Source organism: Centruroides sculpturatus, unplaced genomic scaffold (genome assembly GCF_000671375.1).
Source record: "Centruroides sculpturatus isolate CEXI.00-Female unplaced genomic scaffold, Cexi_2.0 scaffold300, whole genome shotgun sequence".
NCBI lineage: Eukaryota > Metazoa > Arthropoda > Arachnida > Scorpiones > Buthidae > Centruroides > Centruroides sculpturatus.
The window spans coordinates 621,254-642,384 of NW_019384507.1; the positions used below are offsets into that span (position 1 = coordinate 621,254).

Here is a 21,131-nt window from a genome sequence, read left to right on the forward strand (position 1 = left end):
TCAGTTTTTTTCAGTTTTAAGTATTTTTTATGTTTAATTACATTAATATCAAAAATTGCTGGGAACTTAAGGCATTAATCGGCACGTAATTAGATTGGCTCACANCAAAGGAAAATAAAGTTTGAAGCTTTTTCTTCAAAATTAACGCATTTCTTTCAGTTTTTTTCAGTTTTAAGTATTTTTTATGTTTAATTACATTAATATCAAAAATTGCTGGGAACTTAAGGCATTAATCGGCACGTAATTAGACTGGCTCACAATGTCAAAGTATGGCTTCCTATGATTTAAAATAAAGAACAGAAGTTCGCAAGAGACCTCTGGAAGTTGTATTTCTTGACACCAGCCTAGATATAGCGTTAGGCACGCTTATTTCTCTTTTTAGAGGAATTTCGAGTGGGAGGGTCGTGAGTAAGTGGAGTGGATGTAGGCTCGGATTTGAGTCAATAAGGAGACCATATTTTAAACAATAACAATGAATTTAATAAAACTATGAAACAGGATACAACTAAATAATATAAATAGGTATCGAAATCCTTATTTTAGTCTATTCTATATTTATCTCGCGGAGAGAGAGTTTACAATAAAACTATATTTCTACTACCTTGCTGAGTGATCTTCTTTGAAAGTTCGGAGAGGCGTCGAACAACTCTTTCTTCTAACGTACAAGTTAAATTACTTCGTCGAGTTTTCTATATACGGGCTTATTCTCTTCTGGGTTGTTGAAGATCTATTTTTATGGAGTCAAATTATACTTTTGGGTTATCTATGTCGTACTCCGGACTATGGAGACAACTTTCTTCTTGGGTGACTGTAGTTGAACTCTATTCTATGGAGGATCTCTGTGGAAGTTGGTGTCGAACTTCTTCTCATCTATGTGGAGGACCACTGTAGACCCTTCTCTATGTGGATCTGGTAATGGACTTCCTCTATTTCTGTTCTATTATCCTTGAGAATCTCCAATTTCTCGTCTCATAACGCGGTTCATTTCCGTTTCTTTAGCTAATTTGTCTACTTTCTTTTTATTTATATAACGCCTCACTTTAGTGTTTCTATCATCTTCTATATGTCTGTTCTGTCTATGGCGTTTGCTGTGAGGAGACACTCGGACACTTTTAATAATGTTTGTTTCTGAATACTGTTGGCCATTTTCTCTATTGTTTCGACTATTTCTCCCTTCTCTTTTTATGTGGAGCGAACAGTAATGAACTTCTTTTCCATTTTGCGAGATTATCCGTTATTTTGAGTATCTATTTCTATGTTTTCTTCCTCTAATATATCTCGACCAATTATTCCCACACAAAGGGCTGTTACTTCTGGTTGTACTATCCGATACGTGTTCGTGAATTTATGGCCCCGTAGCTTAAATATCGGTGCAGCAACACCTATCGCTTGTATAACCTTTCCTGGGAAAATCTTTAATTCAGATTTTTCTCCAAATATTACGGGTGTCTTCTCTCCTAATCGCTCTGCTAACTCTTTTGATATGTCGAATTCAGGTATGAAAAGCTTAGCGGCAGCAGGCCCGATTTCCGGTTCAAACCGCAACTTACTTTATTTCAATTCAAAAATTTTCCCCTGAAAGCAGATAGCAATAAAGTTGTGCTGGTTATCTATCTAACAGGAAAGTATAATGTAGATAGGTAGGACACTACAAATGTGAGGTGAAAGAGCATATGTTTAACCTTTAAACGTTTTTATATTTCGCTTCGTTTACGAAATCTGTCATGCCAAACTTCATAGCGGAAAATAACTTTAAATTTTGACAAAAGGATTCCTTTGTTCTACACTGGTTAAATTGTTTTTACAAGAACGACGTTTAAGTACTTTTTCAATTATTCTGTTAATTTTTGTATGCTAATTACAAATTCTGTCATCTGTAATAATTTTATATACAATTATTGTTTTTAAAATAAATTAAAACCTGTTACTCTCGTTTTAGATGGGTCGATTTATACAAGATTTGTCGTTTCAGAGCTCAGTAAACTGTACATATACATATGACGTAATTTATAATCATTGCCAAAATAACAATATAAACGCTTCAACTAAGAGATAAATGGATTCCAATTCAAGAACATTTTCACTCAACACAGTAATATACATCTTTGAAAATTGTTCTTCCTTTATCTGTTTTCTGCACCATGGTCCACATATCTGGTGTATGCATTTTACAAATATTCATCAGAAGTAGGGTTGCATCATTCGAACCACACTTAACAATTGCTTCCAACTGATTTCTCCGAAAAATGTCAATGAATAATCGTACATTTATGAATTCTACTGATTATAAAATATTTTACAGTCTTGATCATTGTTTGCTTGTCTAGTTACTTATTCTATACCTAGCAGTTTCTGTATATTATTAATTTAACAGAACTGTCGAGTTTTAAATCTTTATATTACATCGTTTATACTTTTTATTAATTAAATACACAAACTTATCTCGATTGAAAAGTTCAGGTTTGTCGGAATTTTCATAGAAAAATATCTTTTTAGTTTGTTAGTCATAGAACTATAGAATGTCTTTGAGGTTTCTTCAGACACACCACATTGTTTTCATATTTAATTTAGCTTTCTTATTTACAGCATTTACTTGTGTTAATTCCGTTTTATGTTATGTGTATTTACTGTCTTACGAAAAGGGTATTGTTTAAGGGAATAGATTAATTTACTTTACCATAATCTAATAAAGAAAATTGATCCAGTCTTCGAACAATTCAGTGTTCGAAAGGAGTACTGGAAATGAATTAAATTTCAAGTAAGAGATACCAATATAATTAACATTTATGTTATCACACAAAATGTATATACAAATATGTAATATAGAAATCTTTGGAAGATCTCTTAAAAGTTATCTATTAATATCGTATTTAGATTATAGTTACAAAACTGGTATTTCTGTCCTAAAAGCAAATACAAATCTCTTTCAATAAACATAAAACTAATCAGGATTCAACCAAAATAAACAAAAATGCATTAGGTTAATTCAATTGCTAATATGTAACTCGATGCTTTTATTTCTACTAAAAGGCAATTAGGATTCTTATGAATACACGATTCATATAATTAGCTTTTAAGGTAGTTAATTAATATCCATTTATCCATTTATTTTTAAGGGAGCATTTGTCAATGAGAATAAGAAGCTAGAAGGTAGGACAATTCCATACAGAAATGAAAAGAAAAACAGTTTTATTAGTTTTGGGAAATTATTATTATGAAATTTTGAAAGTGGCTCAAATATTTGGCATTAATATTGTACAATCACATTCGTATAATTTATTTCAGAAGCTATATCAGTTTGCAATTAATATAATTTTTATATCCTATCTGATTCAGACTATACTAGCAATAGCGGATAAACCAGGAAATCAGATCAATTATTGTGTTGTTTTACTTCCTGAAAACATATCAAATGTTCTACATTTAATAGTATTTCTATTAATTTCTAGTATACTGGTCATTCTGCATATTGTCAATACTTCAGATTTCATACGAAATTTCACTAAACTTCTACGTATTTTTAAGTTCTTTGCTCGTTCGTCACCTAATTTAAAAATGGATGACCGTAAATATTACAAGACTTCAACTTATAACTGTTTATTAACTTACATTGGTTCACATTTAATTCTATTAAATTCATATATATACTTAAGATATAGAAAGAAAGAGGAATGGGAAGAATTCGATACATTTTGTTGCTGTTATATGGCTGTTATTGCTGGTTATGGCTTAGGTATTATGGTGATATTCACGTATATTGGATATACAATACTTCGTGTAATTATGAGAATTATACATTCCATTATAACTGAAATAAAAGAAACAAAATTAAAAACCAACAAGGATGTTTACATCATCCATAAAAAAGGTTTAGCATTATATATTCTAATTCAAATAGTTGATCAGATGACTGGTAAACTGAACCTTCAAGCTTCAATGAGTATGATCACCGAAATTATTGTTGTTTTATACGCAATCCTTTTTATGGATTTACCGGTTTATATTCTAGTTGTCAATAGTATTATGTTTGTTTCATTATTTTTTGCATTAGTTTTCTATATTTCAGTTTTTCTCCCTTTATCAATAAATGTAAGTATTGTTAATATTTTACTACTTATTATAGTTGTATATTTGAATAGTTGTTGATGGATTTTTATTTTTTGCATAGATGTCGAAAATGTGGAATTTACTGATGTCACTTTATTTCAATACCTTCGATATTAATTCAGAATTAAAAGTAAGATTAGTTTTACAATATTAGTGTCTTTAGTTGTATTTAGTTCACAATCCTTCAAAAATCCTTCATATAAATATATGAAGGACTGTAGAAAATGTTGCCAACATTGCAGTAAATAAATTACATTTTTCAAAATTTCGATAAATGTGAACAGTCACTTGCAAAGTTTTGTATTATTTAATTAAATAGTAACAAAAACTGTGTATATAACTAAGTAATATAATTAGACAATTAATTATGTTAAGTGTAAATGGTTTTAAAACTGATACATTTTTTCAGATCCTCAACCTGCTTCAAATGCAGAAACATTCGAACGATGGACTTACTTGTAATAAATTTATTATTTTAAATACGATATTCATTGTGAAAGTAAGTTTCATTAAAATTATTCAGTATAAGTTAAAATCTTTCAGAATTTCGTTATTATTGTCATAAGATTTTACATGAATATTGATTATATAAATAGACAAAAGTGTTGTGCCTATCTATTATTATTATTAATTATAAATCGCAAAATTCTTACACTTTTATATAGTTCGATATAAGAAAATAGTAAATGCCAATAACGAGTAAAAACATTATTAAGTTTAACCTATCTCAAAATATTACCCTATGTTTCTGCTCACTTCCGACATGTAATCCCAAAAATGTAATAACGAATATAAAAGTACTCGTGCCAAATTTCAAACTTTTTGATCCACGGGGTCCTAGAATACAAAGTAAATTTAGGTTAACGTATACATACATATACGATTTTCTCCCTACGTTTTTTTCATATTTCTGAAATTAAGAGACTCTAAAACATCAAAAAATTCAAAAATTTCAAATCGTCCTATTACAATTCCTCTATTAACATTCGTGTATTGAATAAACAACAATAATTTAATTCTAAGGTTTATGCATACAATGAATTATTTAATTAGCCTGTATGAAACTTCCAATCAGTGGAACTATAGAAAACTTATTTGATAAGTTTCCTATCGTATTTCATAAATAAAAAAGGGAGACTTGTCAGCAGTTTTTATCCTAATTTAAGGAAAGAATTTTCCTAAGATTCAAACATATTATTCATAAATAAGCTAAACTCAATTTATTTTTGCTAATAATAAAGAAATATCCTAAAATTTTAATAGGATCAATACAACTAATGAATTTTATTGTGTTTTTCTCAAAAATAAAAAATTATAACAAAGTGCCTTTTTTGATCTCATTATTTCAATTATAAGCTCTAGCCATAAATAGAGCTACTTAAATGACAAAACTAAAGTAATCTGTGTCATTCCATTATATAAACGTAATTTAAATGTCAGTAGTATATTGAATAAGAATAATTTTTTTAATATTTATAATTTATATAAGTAACATTATCATTTTTTGTATTACAGTTCATTAACTATGTCGTTATCCAGACGTTGGTTTTATTACAGATCAGTTATATTTATTGATTACGTTGCATAATTAAATGCTGACTGCTGGTACAGTAATGTAAAAACGCGAATGGAATTCTCAATAGAACAGAAGAAAATTTGTAAAATATACCTTCCTGAATAATTGTTTTTCCTTGTGCATAAAACAATGCAGTTACTTATTCCACATTTTGGATGAAATTATAAATTTTACGTGTTTACTGCTGTCTGTAAATTGAATCAAGTATGTGTTGTGTAAGTTCTTTACTTATGGTATGAAGAATAACACAAATAAAAACGTAAAGTAATATTGAAAGGTGAAGTCAGTAAAACCTGACCTTACCTTCTTAGTATCATCAATGACTATAGAAAATGTATGCAATAGTGGTTATAGAGCTTCCAATAACATATATTAATATATGTATATGTATTGTATACACACACACACACACATATATATATATATACAATGTTATTGGATGCTCTATAACCACTATATATATATATATCACACAAAAAACTTTAATGCTAACTAAACTAAAGGATTGTTTTTACTAGCGTGAAGATTATTATAACACATAAATAAATACAATAATGTAATTTATTGCATTTATTGCTTTACTGGCACACTATATGACATGTATGTCGTAAATTTATAATCTCCATATCAACTTTTAAAATCTGTAAAAAATATTAATATGTTTAAACTGTAATAGGCACTAGTTTTAAAATAAACAATCTCGTATGCTTCAAAAAATAATTTATTATCCATGTTATAAGTTTATTTTTTTATTCTCTAAGTGCAAAAATTCTGTTATTTTTAATTTTTTTATACTTATACGATCTTTACTTTTGTACAAATGTTACAAGATGAAAAAAAAATACACGCTAAAATATTCCCTTAACATTTACAACTCCAAAAAAGAATGGCCCACCAGTGACCCAATGAATAAAACCACCGAAGTCATGGGTTTGCGCCTCTAAACAGACTGACCACGTGGCGTTTTCTGGGTTTTCTGTGGTGCTTGAGCGAATGGTGCAATTGCCCTTTAACAGTAAAATCAAACTAATTTTTTATAAGAAAATATTTTCCTAAATATTTCCTTGAAAAAATACCTGTAGTCAATACTGTACATACAGACTAATTCATATTCGCCTGAGCCTCGTGTAGCTATAAAGCGCCACTTTTTAAAATAAAGTATTTTCATAACTGGTCCAGATTAATTACGGAAGTTTATTTACACATCACTTTCTTTCTGCCGAATGCAATATATATTAAAATGTACTGTACATTTTGAAAACATAGCCAACTAACAGCCGACTGAACAAAAACCAATCAATATTAGTAGTCAGCCATGGTTTCGTATCGTGTCAACAGACTGACTACTTGGTGTTTTTAAAATTTTTTTCATTTGCGTAGGGGCCAGTTTTCTATATAAATCTGGCCAAGCAGACTTCTCTGAATTTTCATCAAGTGTCTAACATTTTATTTGGAGTCAAGTTTCCATAAAATTCTCTCTAGATGCATCTCTCCTTTGGAAGATCGCCCAACATGTGTTTTTACTAATTCCATTAATTCTATCCAGAATTTCCAACCTATATTTTATTATTTTATTGGTATTTTCATCTTTCTGTAATTAAATAATTTTTTCTCAAAGTGTATTTTTTCCCATAGAGAGAGGATTATTTGCAAGTTATTCGCTAATGCGTAAAAAATAATCAAACCACACAGAAAGTCTGCACTTTTCAAGTATCCAGTAACTGAAATTAACGAAGTCAGTCTACATTCTGTAATAAGGAGATTTAGTCTTCATTAAACAATAATGTCTTTAAAAGTTATCACTTAACCAGTTAGATTAATTCCATTTACTCCATGAAGAACCACTGTGTTTTAAATAAATATGTCGAATGAAAAGCAATAAGATACTGCTTTTATAAGTGAATTATAAATTATAATATAAACAAAAAACACTACTAAAACAGTAGATCTAAATTATTTAATTAAAAATTATAATTATTACATCTATTAAGATATGGCGCCTTACGATTCTCTCTAGTACCATATTGTTTCATAATTTATTAGTATTATAACGGTTATCTAGCCAGATGACATACAGCATTGGTTGGCTTGTAGTATAATGTGAACTAAAACATTTGTTAAAAACTGTAATTTAGTAACTTTGCCTTAAAATTATTAGTTATGTATAGTTACAATGCATAGTGATTTGCCTTTCATTATTACATTTTTAGACCAGATCACTTCAGTGAAGTCCAAACGGTACATTACAATACTAAGCATTAGTAACGAAAGAAAAATTTAGGATTTCAGATAAAAAATTTAAATAAAATACACATCTGACATGAATTTAAACATAACATCTTGTTCCAACGTTTATTAGATGGGCTGAAAATTTATAAATTGCAAGCTTATACATTTCTACTGGTGCCCACCGGATTATCTGTCCTTCCTCAATCTGGAGAAGGAATTTGGTTATATTACATGTGATAGTCGACCTGGAAAGGGTAAAGGAAACGCATTCCGATTAACTTTATACCTATTTCCGATTTGAAACGTTAAGCTACGTTAATTCAAGTCAAATATTTTTTTCCAGACAAAACTTAGATAGATGACTGGCATGAATCCAATGTTAACAGGAAAAACATAATGTACAGGAAAAAAACTACTAGAATCGAGAGCATTGTGACGAAAAAATTGCAGCTCGGCATTGTGACGCTGTTACAAGAAATAATTCCTCGATTTACTTTGTGTTATGTAAAAAAACGTTTTGACAATTCCAGTTTCATTCTTCACACAACTCTATGTTCTGGTAGCATTTAGAATATGGTCAATAAAGATAACTAATTTGCATTAATACCAATGTCTGAATACCGACCTGATTGATTAACTGAAATACAAAATATCAATATATTATAAATTTATAAAAATTACTAACGTAATTACTACTACATTACTGTAAAATATTTATCTATTAAATATATCTTTTTTTAAACGTTATACTTCATTTCATATATATTTAATAATTTAAATTAACTAAATAACTTAAATTATTACCCCCATAAACAATTTTACCTGTAAACAAATAGGAATGTATAAATATATAATAATTAAGTAAAAATATATATTAAATGTGACTTCCGACACTTTTTAGGAAAATTATTATATTATAAGGTTTGACCTTCAAAATCTCCTCATCCTCAGTTACAAGGCCTGATCTAGTGAAAGTAATGACCTCTTTATATCCCTTCCAGTGGATAAAGAGGCATCCACTACACGGAATGCAAAGAAGTCATATTTTAATATATCCATATCATATTTTCCATATTTTAATTTAAACAATAACAATAGACAATGTTTTATACAAATTCCTACTATTCGATATACTAAGTATCTTTCTATTCAATTTTTAACAAATGAAAATTGAAACACATCTTATAATCGATACGGGTTGATAATGACAATAATTATAATAAGCGCAGAGCCCATATGATTAGGAGATGAAAGTTAAAATTTGGTACACACGGAAAGTCATGAGAACGTACACTAAGAAGGGATTTTTGAAAATTCTCACCACGGGTAATAGGGAGAAGATGAAAGTTTACCCCGAAGAACTCGGCTTACACTGTAGTATTTTAGATGCTTTTCTCGCTTTATGTGAGAAAAGCATCTAAAATAAATCTTTCTATAATAAAATTTTAGACATTTCTAAAAATTCTCAACGATATATGGGGTTCCATCGTATATAAAGTTGACACGGAGAGCGCATAAGTTTGCTTTATTCGAACTCCGTCTTAATGTTCGATTTTATGTACGAATTTATATTTATGAATGATTCTGAAAGATCCAGCTTATTTTTCGAATTTAGTAAACCTGAAGAAGAACGCAGAAAGAGTTTCGAAAACGTTTATTATTTATCACTTAGTGGTACTACGCACAGGCTAGAGGTTGCAGTGAGTCTAAATTATCGTTATCCGGTGTGGTAAGCAGGTGTCTAAAAATTTCTAATTAGTCTCCGAAGAGGGGAGACCTAATTCTTGAACTCGGTGAAAACAGGTAAAATCGGCTATAATCTAATAATCCTAATCTTTGCTATCGTTTCTTTATGTCCGAGCAACGCCGGGTTCATCTGCTAGTTTTGCTATAATACTATAATAATCTGTATTGTTAGTAAATATTTAAAGTATTAAATGCAATTTCTTCACATGAAATTAGAAACTAATGAGCTATTTGTCATTTATTAAATAGAAACATTCAGCATAACATGTTTTTATTATAAAACCAATGTTTTTTATATGCATGATAAATAACATATATTAAATAATTATACGTATAATTACTAAATAACACACACTACATTTCTGCGTGATATTAATAATATGCGGTTCAGAAACTACAGTAGACAACATATTTTATGTATTACTAGCAGGTAGGCCATGGCGTTGCTCGGGCAAAAGTAACGATGGTGAAGATGAAGATTATTACGTTATAGCCAACCTTACCAGTTTTCACAGAATGCAAGAATTGAGTCCCCTGTTTCCAGACTAATTAGAGAATTTTTAGATAGGTCTAAAAATATGTTCGATTTCTCGCAAAACGAAAAAACCTGCATTTGCGTCTTGCACGTCGCTTTCTCTTATCAATTCCATTGTTACGTAACACTTCCATTGTTGACATTTCCATTGTTACTTAACACTTCCATTGTTGATGGAAGTATTAAGCCTTAATCCTGTCTCTCTCCCCCCGGAAGAAATTTCGAAAAATTCCTTCTTAATGTGCGTTTTCGTGACGTACCCTATCTGTGTACCAAATTTCAACTTTCAACTCTTAACCGTTTTGGCTCTGCGCTTATTATTATTATCATTATCATTACCAACCTGTCTCGATTATATATATAAATTAGTGTCTTTCTGAGAGCAATAATCTACTATACACTCTGTGCTTATAATTGTTATCATATGAATTTAATTAAACTTACTTTTATAATGAAGATCTTATTTAAAATAAAAAACTGGTTACAACTCAATCCGTCTTTCGTACTTTTCTGTGATTGAAGCATGTTCAATATCTACATTCAATTATTAAAATGATTAAAATTTAAAGTTATTTGCTGAAATCTAATTCACTAACAATTTATAACACAATCGTGTTTTTACCTTTAATTCCGAATCAATGTCGTTTGTTCCGAAATACAGAGATAAAAGCAAATTCCACATCTTTGATAACTAACCCCAATATAGAAATATATCAATAAAATATTCAAATCCATAAATTTACTACAAATCAAATGAATATTAATACTTACTTCTACCGATAAAGGTACAAATACTGAAATATACAAAATTAATCCAAAAACAATGAAACAAAAACGATACAGCTGACAGATATCAGATAAGTTGGTAAATCCATAAAAAGAATTACATATAAAATGATGATACCTTCAGTTAAAATAGCCAATGGAATTTCCATTATAATGGTACTTAACATTCGGTCGACAATGTTAATTAAATTATGTAACATTATCGAGTTTACATGGATTACAAAAATATCCTTAATTACATTTATTTGTTTTTCACTTATTTCATTTATAATGGAGAGTACAATCTGCCTGAGAGAATGAATCATTGTAAATACGAAGTAAGCAAGTATCACTATAATTCCTAAACCGTATCCAACAAGGACACCAAAATAACAACTACAAAATGTATCGAACTCTTCCCAGGTCTCTTTATTTCTGTATCTTAAATATATATAAGCATTCAGTAGAATTAAGGTAAAACAAATGTAACTTAATAAACAATAGTAAGTGGCATTCTTGTGATATTTACGGTCGTTTGTTTTTAAGTTAGGCAAAGTTCGTGCTAATAATTTTAAAATACTTAAAACTTTCGTAATATTTTTTTCGAAATGTGTAGAATTAATATTATATAATATAATAAGTACAGTAACGATCATGCGAAAAACGACTAAATGAAAAACTTTTGATATATTTGTAGGAAGTAGTACAACGCAGTAATTGACTTGGTTTTCTGACTTATCCATCACAGCTAATATCATTTGATAGAGAAACGATGTAAATAACGTATATATTATGAATCGATATATCTTATAAAATTGTTTTGAATGCGCTTGTACAATATGAATGCCGAAAAGTTGAGCAGTGCATAAAATTCTATAAGAATAAAGTCCGAAAACTCTTACTAATAATTCTTTATGCATATCTCCGTTGTACATTTTCTACCAGCCTTTTGCTTGTCTTTTTTATAAATATACTGTTTTAGCAAGAATAAACTGATCTTAAGTATATCGATTATACTTACATACAGATAACCTGAAATATTTTGAATTTTCTTTTCCAAATATTTGATGATGTCAGGTTAATGCATATTATTGAATAATTATCTTTTAAAATGACATTCACTAATTTAAAAATTTTAAATTGACAATGAATTCTCAGGATACTTGGGTGCAATGAGAATTTATTAATTATTGATTAGTTCAAATGAATTTTAATAATGCATAAATCATTTCTTGTTTATTTATAGAATGATGTATTAGTTATTTCATAACTTTTGCATTATTAATATATGCAGAATATTAAATATTTTGAATAGCAAACAGCTATTTTTAAAACTCACGTATTACAAGTTTCGAAATTAGCATTCGTAGTTAAGAGGAAAACACTTCATTATGTGTTATATTTCAAATTGTATTAAATTTCGTTTAATAATTTTAAATTTGTAGACTTTTAGTTTTTAGTAAGATAACTATTTAAAACTTACACTATGAAATTTGATTATTTTTAATATAATAATTAATTAATATAATCATGTGGCAATGTTTTAATTGAAGACCTATAAATTCCCACTGGCGACTGTCCTTCCTTAATTCCGAAAACTGAGTTAGATAGATGACTGCCATGACACCATTTCTAACAGAAAAGGTATGATAAACAGGGCAAGACAATAGTTAGATGTGTATAACATAGATTTTAAATTAGATAAATTAAAAACATGATCAAAAATTGCAGCCCTGCATTTTGACTTTGTCCAAATAAATAACTACTCGTTTTAAATTATTTTTTGTTTTATACATTAAACTGTGGTAAGTACTTTAAAACAAAAAAGGCTCATTATAAATTTTTCTAGAGAATTGATAATAAAAAATGGACAATCATTACAGGAAACTAAGCGAGCAACAAAAATACGATCGTGAAGCAAAAAACAATCTAATATATTTGTTTAATTGGGAAATAGTATTTTTTAGAATAAACTGCTAACTTATTGACAAACTTTTTCAAATAATTCTAACATTTATGTTATCCTTGACATTCAGAACGAGATACAAAAGACGAAATTAATAGTAGTAATATGGAACCACAATAAACAAGAGAACTTTCAACAAATTAGACAAAAACTGATAAATACCATAGTTGCTTGATATAAGAGCAAATATTTTTTAATTGTGAAAATGTCATTGGCTTTCAATGAAAAATGAAACTGATTACGAATATTAAATCAAATAATTAAAAAATTCAAATTTATCCACAATAATCTGAAGTCTTATAGCACAAATATGTACCATAAAGACACCCAACTTATTGAGGTCATACCAGTGCAGAAGAAGCACATTATTATCCAGTTTATTTAACTGTGAAATATTCACATGCCTCATTGTCATTGAAACCTGTTCTGCTTTATTTAATATTTTTGTTAATTTTGACAATAAAGCAATGCGGCTTTCCTTACAATAGTTTACATCTTGAAAACTCAATATTTTACGTATAAAGCGATAAACCTGGACAAATAATCCTTTTCGTATTATATCGATAGGATTTAGAAAAGTGTTTGAATTAAAACTGATCTAAATATCTGAAATATGATAATTAGAAGATCACAAACAGATCGATTGCACACTTAAACATTATCATTTGTAATACAACTGGCATTTACGTTTATATATTCAATATTGTGTCCTGCAGGAGAACACCTTGACGACGTTTAATCTCATTCAATATTTAGGAATGGAGATATTTCGTAGCATGGCATATCATCGGACATATTTGTGATTACTTCTTCTGGGGCACTTTAAATACAAGGTGTATTCAAGCTGCCACACATCATGGAAGGATTGAAAACAACATTAGTATGGGAATAAGATAAATTATGCTTAGTATGAAATACTGGAAAGTTACTTAATTGATCTGCAATTTGAAAAAATTGTAGACCTATAAATTTCCACTCTTGTTCGTCTGTTTGTCTATCTTTAATGTAGAGATACAGTCAGATAAAAAAAAAGATGAGATCAGAGATGAACCCACTAAGTAAAGTAGATCCCGATTACCTATGTATGAACTTTTGGTGAAAACCGGAAGTGACGCTATTTCAATTCAAAATTTTTTTCCTGAAAGGTGTTACAAGTACGATCGTATTATTTAAAGACAAGTATGATGTGCAGAGGCAAGCTACTAGTAATTTCAGGTATAAAACATGTATTTTAAATTTAAAAATTAAGAATACGATTAAAACTTACAGCGTGACATTGTAGCGATGTGATTTTATGTTTGATTTTTCTACCAAACACAATTGGTGTTTTCTAACAGTGTTTTATCAGAAAGTTTTTTCAGATAGAATTGATTCTCAATATTTTCCATAAATTTCCACATTTACGAAATGAAATTGCGTAATCTAGCACCATGAAAACAATCGAATAAGATCTTGTATTAGTAAAAAACACAAAAATATTTTCTTCTGATATGTCAGTTCTACGGGAAATCTACATTAGCATGAAATTTGAGGAAGGACATAATCGCGACTTGGAATTCCCATTTCTTTGAAGGCTATTAGGAGTAAATTCGAATATCGCAGGAAGTAAAATATTTCGTAAGGCATATTGTTTACTTTTTGTACTCTTCTTTGAAAACTTCTGGTTCAGCTATCGATTTTTTAAAAGCATGATTTAATATCTTCATTAACATTAATAGCATAATAATAACATACAGTTCTTTATATCAATAGTACTTACAAGCCACTTTAGTTTATTAGAAACTAAAAGTGAAATAACGACTTAAAATGCTTTCAAACAAACAAAAATGAATGGATATTATATAAGGTCAGCGTTTCAAAACATAATTCCGAAACTAATCAATAAATATATAAGCAATAACATTAATTTAATCTTACATAATTGTTTTTTTTAAAAGCATGTAAATCTATACTAATATAATAAAGAGGTAATGTTTGTATGTTTGTATGTATGTAAGTTTGGATGCAGCAGGTAATCTCCAAAACTACTCATCCGATTTCAAAAATTTTTTCACCAATATTTAGAATGGAACTTCAGGATGGACATAGGCTGTATATTATTATTCCGTTAAACATGGGGGATGGACAGTTCTTTACTGTAAGCCTTACGGGGAAGGCTTACCGTAAAGAACTCTGCTTCTATTTATACTAATTTAGATGCGGTTTTTTGCATTTTTGATTGCATTTTAATAGAGTACGTCAACAAAATGTACACTAAGAAGGGATTTTTCGATATTCCCCCCGGGGGGGAGAGAGACAGGATTAAGGCTTACTGTGAAGAACTTCACTTCTATTATACTAATTTAGATGCGGTTTTTTGCATTTTTGATTGCATTTTAATAGAGTACGTCAACAGAATGTACACTAAGAAGGGATTTTTCGATATTCCCCCCGGGGGGAGAGGGACAGGATTAAGGCTTACTGTGAAGAACTTCACTTCTATTATACTATTTTAGATGCGGTTTTTTGCGTTTTTGATTGCGTTTTAATAGAGTACGTCAACAGAATGTACACAAAGAATGGATTTTTCGATATTCCCGCCAGGGGGAGAGGGACAGGGTTAAGGCTTACTGTGAAGAACTTCACTTCTATTATACTATTTTAGATGCGGGTTTTTGCGCTTTTGATTGCGTTTTAATAGGGTACGTCAAGAGAATGTACACTAAGAAAAAATTTTTCGAAAAATTTTCCCCCACGGGGGAAGTGTTATACATTTATAATAGATACATTTTGAGCCACAACAAGGCTTGGCGGGGTCTGCTAGTAATATACAAAGTTGGTTATGTTAAAATATTTACTTGTTTTAATCCAGAAGTAAACTGTAGCGTGTTATTCATAAATACGATTTCTACCTCAAAATATTCAACTTTATAGAATTTCATAATATTAGACTATTATAAAATTGCCATATTAAAATTATTTTTAGGACATACATATAATTAATGTTCATATTACTTTAATAGATCACAACAACAGCTAATGTTTGACAAATATTATTGATAGGAAAGACTACTTAAATGGATTTTACTTAGCAGGTAAAAGAGTGATGCCATCAAAATAAAAAACATGAATGTATTTACATTGGTATAGGCTACTGAAGTTTAGCAAATCGCCTACAAAAGTGCGAAAATACGCAAAAATTGTTTTCGAAGTATTTTCCCTTAACATCTTTATAAGAGATATATTCAAAAAAGTGGCTGAATAATTTGGACTGTATTTTACCGAATTAAATCTGTTTCAATAACAAAACGGAATTTATAGATATTTGTACCGCGTTTGGATATTACTTTTTCACTTCTTTAGATTGCTAAGATATTTTGGAATTAATGCGTTAATATAAACTTACGAGAAGAGTAAATTAAATTACAAAAACATTTATCTACAGTTAACATATTCTTTAATTTTCTCATTTCTTTTTCAAGTTATTTTCATGCTGATAGACAATTCAGGCAATGAGGAGAATTATTGACTCAAGTTTACAATGTTCGTATTTCACGCAATTCGCGACCAACTCGGTACGCCAATTACATTAACAAAATTTAGATAGTCCAATATTTGATCAGGTCCGTCGAGAAGACATTTTGCAACGAATCGGCGAGTTGTGTTAGAAGTAATCTTCTTCCGGCGGTTGAAGAACAAACGGCGAGACGAATCCCGTGCTCCGGTGCACAATTGAAGTTCCAAAATGAACTTAGATGAAACTGATGTCCTGACGTTCCGAAGCGAACTTATGTAGACCTGAAGTTTCTAACCGAACTTCCCAAAGTTCCTAAGCCGAACTTAATTAATAATATCGGAGTTATGTTTTAATAAAATCTCATAACAGCCTGGAAGATTATGCAATTTGTTGGTGGATTTTTTTGTCATTAGAGACATAGTCATTTTAAGGATCAGGTTCGAACCTGATCCTTAAAATGTATACATTCTTTACACATCAACAATAATTTACAAAGAAAATCTGTTGCACTAACCTTAGTGATGACATATAGACACATTAATGAAATTGGTAGAAATCTTCTATCTTGACATCATTCATTTTTTAGATATCTGTTCTACTTAACTCTATAAAAGTGTAGAATAATTTTTTAACTGAAGTTAAAATTATATTACGTAAACAATCTATAAAGCAAATTTATTATAAACTTATAATATCTAACAATTTTGTGAAAATACTACTGATCATAGTTAAAAAGGTGTTCAGAGCATTTTTTAAAAAACTGTTCGGCAAATCTCAGTTAAATTTTATACATATGCTGTAGTGTGCATTTGGTTTCTTTATCATTTACTATTTACTGCACATTACTGGAAGAAAAACATTAAAATTTGCTTGAACTTTAAGTAAAATTTATTCCAGAAATCGAAACCTCTATCCTGGATTACCAAATTTAATTAATTCAAATTTCTTCAGCAGTTCTTTCTACAGAGAGCTATCATCTGAAATTTAATTGCCATTATCCTGTATATTAGCATTATTGCTGGGCTGCGATTTTAAATTACATAGTTAATTTATTTCATTTAAAATGTTTGCTCGTCACTTCAAATTAGTATTGGTTTGCCCCTTTACATCATACTTTTCCGTCAGTAAAACAGTCGTGCCGATCATCTATTAACTACCTTTCCGGGAAAAGAATTGAATTGAAATAACATGACTTCCAGTTTGCATCGGAAGTTCAGATATAGTTCAGATAAGTTCAGATAAGTTCAGATATAGAATCGAGGCATGCTGACTATAACCTTTTCATATCTAGTCTTGTTTTTCATCTACCAAACTCCGTTTTAAAGATTAAGATAAGAGAGTGGGACGGATGACAGTGGGAATTTATAGGTCTACAATTTCTTCAAATTGCAGCTCAACAAACTATCTTGTTAAGAATTGTAATTTAAAATTATTTTGCTTATAATATTCCAGTAACGTATTTTATTAAAATGAATTCATTTCTGGATAATTGCAGAAAAATGTTAAATATTACAGTACATTAATTTACAAGAAATTAAAATTTTAATCACGACGCACACAAAAGAATGAGGAAATATTAGCTTGAAATAATTACTAATGTAAACATCTTAACGAAATTACTATTTAATCGATTTATTGAAAGTGGAATGTTTGCCATTTGCATAACTACAAAGTACATATTCAAAGCATGCATTTCATTTTTCGATAGAAGCAGCAAGTAAACGGCAGGTAAAACTTACACCAAGATGCACAGTCAAACAATCACAACAATCTTTGGTAATTATGGTACCAGAATATTTATTACGGCTCAAATTTTCGGCATTAATATTATAGAACCTCACAGGAAAAATATATTTTGAAAATTATATCGACTTTTTATATATGCCATACTAACATCATTTTTATATCAAATCATATTGACAATGATGGATAAACCAGAAAACGGAATTCATTATTGTGTAGTTTTATTACCTCATAATATACCAAAAGTTCTGCATTTAATCGTTTTTCGACTAATAATGACTTATGTCATTATATTATATGTTTTTAATTCTGCAATATTTATTGAAAATTTCTACAAAATTATAAATATTCTGAAATTGTTTGTTTGTTCTTCAGTCGATTTGAAAATCAACAATCGCAAATTTAACAAAATTGCACCGTATTATATTTTTTTCGGTTATATTTCTTTTTATTTAGTTTTCTTAAATTCTTACATATATTTAAGATACAGGAATAAAGTAAAATGGGAAGTGTTCGATACTTTTTGTTGCAGTTACGTTGCTGTTATTATAGGCTATTGTTTAGGTCTATTATTGCTATATATGTCGGATACTGTGTAATTCGTTCTATTCTACAAGTAAAACATTTTCTGGACGTCGAAATAAAAGAAAGAATGTTAGACACTATCAAGAATTTTTCTTTTATCCTTAAAAATGAAATGCTATTATATAATTTAATTTTTCTATTAGATCGTATGGTTAGTGGCATTAGTTTTGAAGTACCAACCTCTCTCATAACTGAAGAAATTATTATTTTATATGGAATACTTTTCATGAACATGCCTAGTAATTTCACTTTTATCGCCTGCGTTATTAGTCTATTGTTGTTTTTCTTATTAATCATTTTCATTTCAATTTTTGTTCCTCTATCGTTAGAAGTAAGTATTACTTGTTTTAAAATTTTAGCATTTGTATAATAAATTAAAAAGCTAAAGTTATGGATTATTTTTCTTTGATACAGTTGTTGAAAATGTGGAATATTCTGACATTTCTGTACATCAGAGCCATAGATACTGACTCAGAAGTAAAAGTAAGATTGTTTTCTAAACTATACTGAAATATATTTAACATATATTTCAATGAGAACATAATTATTTACATAGGTATTAAATATGCTTCAAATGCAGAAAAGCTCGAAAGATGGAGTGAGTTGTAACAAGTTTTTTATTTTAAATATAACGTTTATCATGAAAGTAAGTTAATTAAATAATTATATTATTAATTCTAATAATAGCAGCATTTCTGGATATAATATATTTATCTGAGCATTTTTACTTTCCTAGCTCTGTTATATGTAATAGAAAGTACGGCAATTGGTGAAAAAAAATGACCTCTCCTGAAGATTTTTATATTTTTAGAGTCGGTGACCCTTAAATGTCGAGTAATGAAATAAAATTCGTGGGTTTTTTCTGTATGTGTGGATGTCTCTGTGTGTAAGTGTGTGCGTACGTGTGTGGAATAATTTTTTTCATTCTCTTTGGACGTTAATAACTTCTTTGTTTTTTGTTGAAATTTTGCAGGGCAGTTTGAGTTTTAAGATGATTGTTGATGCTAAATTTTCGTTGTTAGAAGTCGAAAGGGTGGATGATAGAGAGGAATCGTTTGTCATATCTGGAGTACGGTCATGAATTTTCTCGTGACGGTACTCAAGTATGACAAACGATTAACTTACTCAAGAAATTACTCGTTATAATTTTTTTTTTATAAAACTCATCCCTTCTTTCAAAATTGAGATTTTTTGCTATTTTATAATAATTAAACATATAGAAAATTTCTAATTAAATATCATAACAGACAGCTCCACAAGCGGTTTTAATGTTGCCGGGAAAGTTAAGAAACTCGTTGCTAAAATTTTATATAAAGTAATGTTGCAACGAATAGTATATTCAGCCTCAGGCCGAATACCGAATATTCGGCCAGGAGCGTGGCCGAATAGCCGAATATTCGGCCATACTATTCGGCTTGATTAACGCACGTACGAAAATTGGAGCGCAAACCGCATTATGGCAAGGACCCCGCTCTCTATTGGCCCGCTGTCACTACGCTTCGCCAATCGAGCAGTGTTGCCGTTCCTAGTACATTTGTACTTTTCTGGTACATTTTGCCCTTTCCAGTAAATTGAAAGTACATTTAGATTTTTAGTACATTTTCAGTACATTATAATATTTCAAGTACCATTTACGGTACAAAATAATATTTCACGCCTTAATGAAAAAATGAGAAAAATTAGTTTAAATTAATTAATTAATAAAGTTTCACTAGTGTCACTGCTTGCTAATTTAAATTAATTTCCAATCACAACATACAAATGGTATGTGTCCGTCGACTTCAGCAACATAGTTGCACGTGTAAACGGTCTTGACTCACAAGTCAGTGGTCTTCTTTCACACGTTCAGTTGTCTGCACATTCTCATCAGGACCTTGACAAAATTTTTCATGCCACGTGGTCCAAACAATTCAACTCCGTTAAACAAAAATAATGGACAGGTAAGGAAAGCAATGATTTTAAACTTTTGTTGTCAATAACATCAAAATATCCGTTAAGTCAGAAAGAAATTATTACAGAAAATAGTTTTGAAATTGTACGAGTATAAATATTATAAATACTTTTATATTATTTTCTACCACTGTAATTTAATTCTTAAATTATGAACTTCAATTTTAGTAATCGTAGTAAAAGAAATAAGGGTTAATGTTACGTATGGTTCCAAAATGGCAGCACTTCCGACTGTTCCAAGGTCTATATAAGAAGATCAGGACACGCGTGATCTACTTCTTGAGCTGCCATTTTGGGGTTTTTTGAGTTTCGTGTTTTAAGCAAACTTGTACGAGCAGTCAGTTTTATATGACATTAATTAAACTAAAATTGCATAAATCCTGTAATTTCCAGTCAAAAATATAATAATAATTTCGGATGATTATGCAACCCC

The 21,131-nt window shown here is 29.4% G+C and overlaps 1 protein-coding gene and 1 long non-coding RNA gene across 2 annotated transcripts; one reads left to right on the forward strand and one right to left on the reverse strand.

Moving 5' to 3' along the window:
- The first annotated feature begins 3,902 nt into the window (after positions 1-3,902).
- LOC111622249 lies at positions 3,903-6,002 on the forward strand. Its single transcript, XM_023364600.1, has 4 exons — positions 3,903-4,089; positions 4,169-4,237; positions 4,517-4,606; positions 5,623-6,002. Exons 1-4 carry the CDS (start codon positions 3,907-3,909, stop codon positions 5,680-5,682), a joined length of 402 nt encoding a protein of 133 aa, XP_023220368.1. The 5' UTR covers positions 3,903-3,906; the 3' UTR covers positions 5,683-6,002.
- Positions 6,003-7,678: 1,676 nt separating this feature from the next.
- LOC111622254 lies at positions 7,679-8,600 on the reverse strand. The gene is made up of 3 exons (XR_002756231.1): positions 8,199-8,600; positions 7,886-8,117; positions 7,679-7,788 (listed from the first exon to the last, which is right to left on the reverse strand). It is a non-coding gene; the product is annotated as an uncharacterized LOC111622254 (long non-coding RNA).
- Between the last annotated feature and the right edge of the window lie 12,531 nt (positions 8,601-21,131).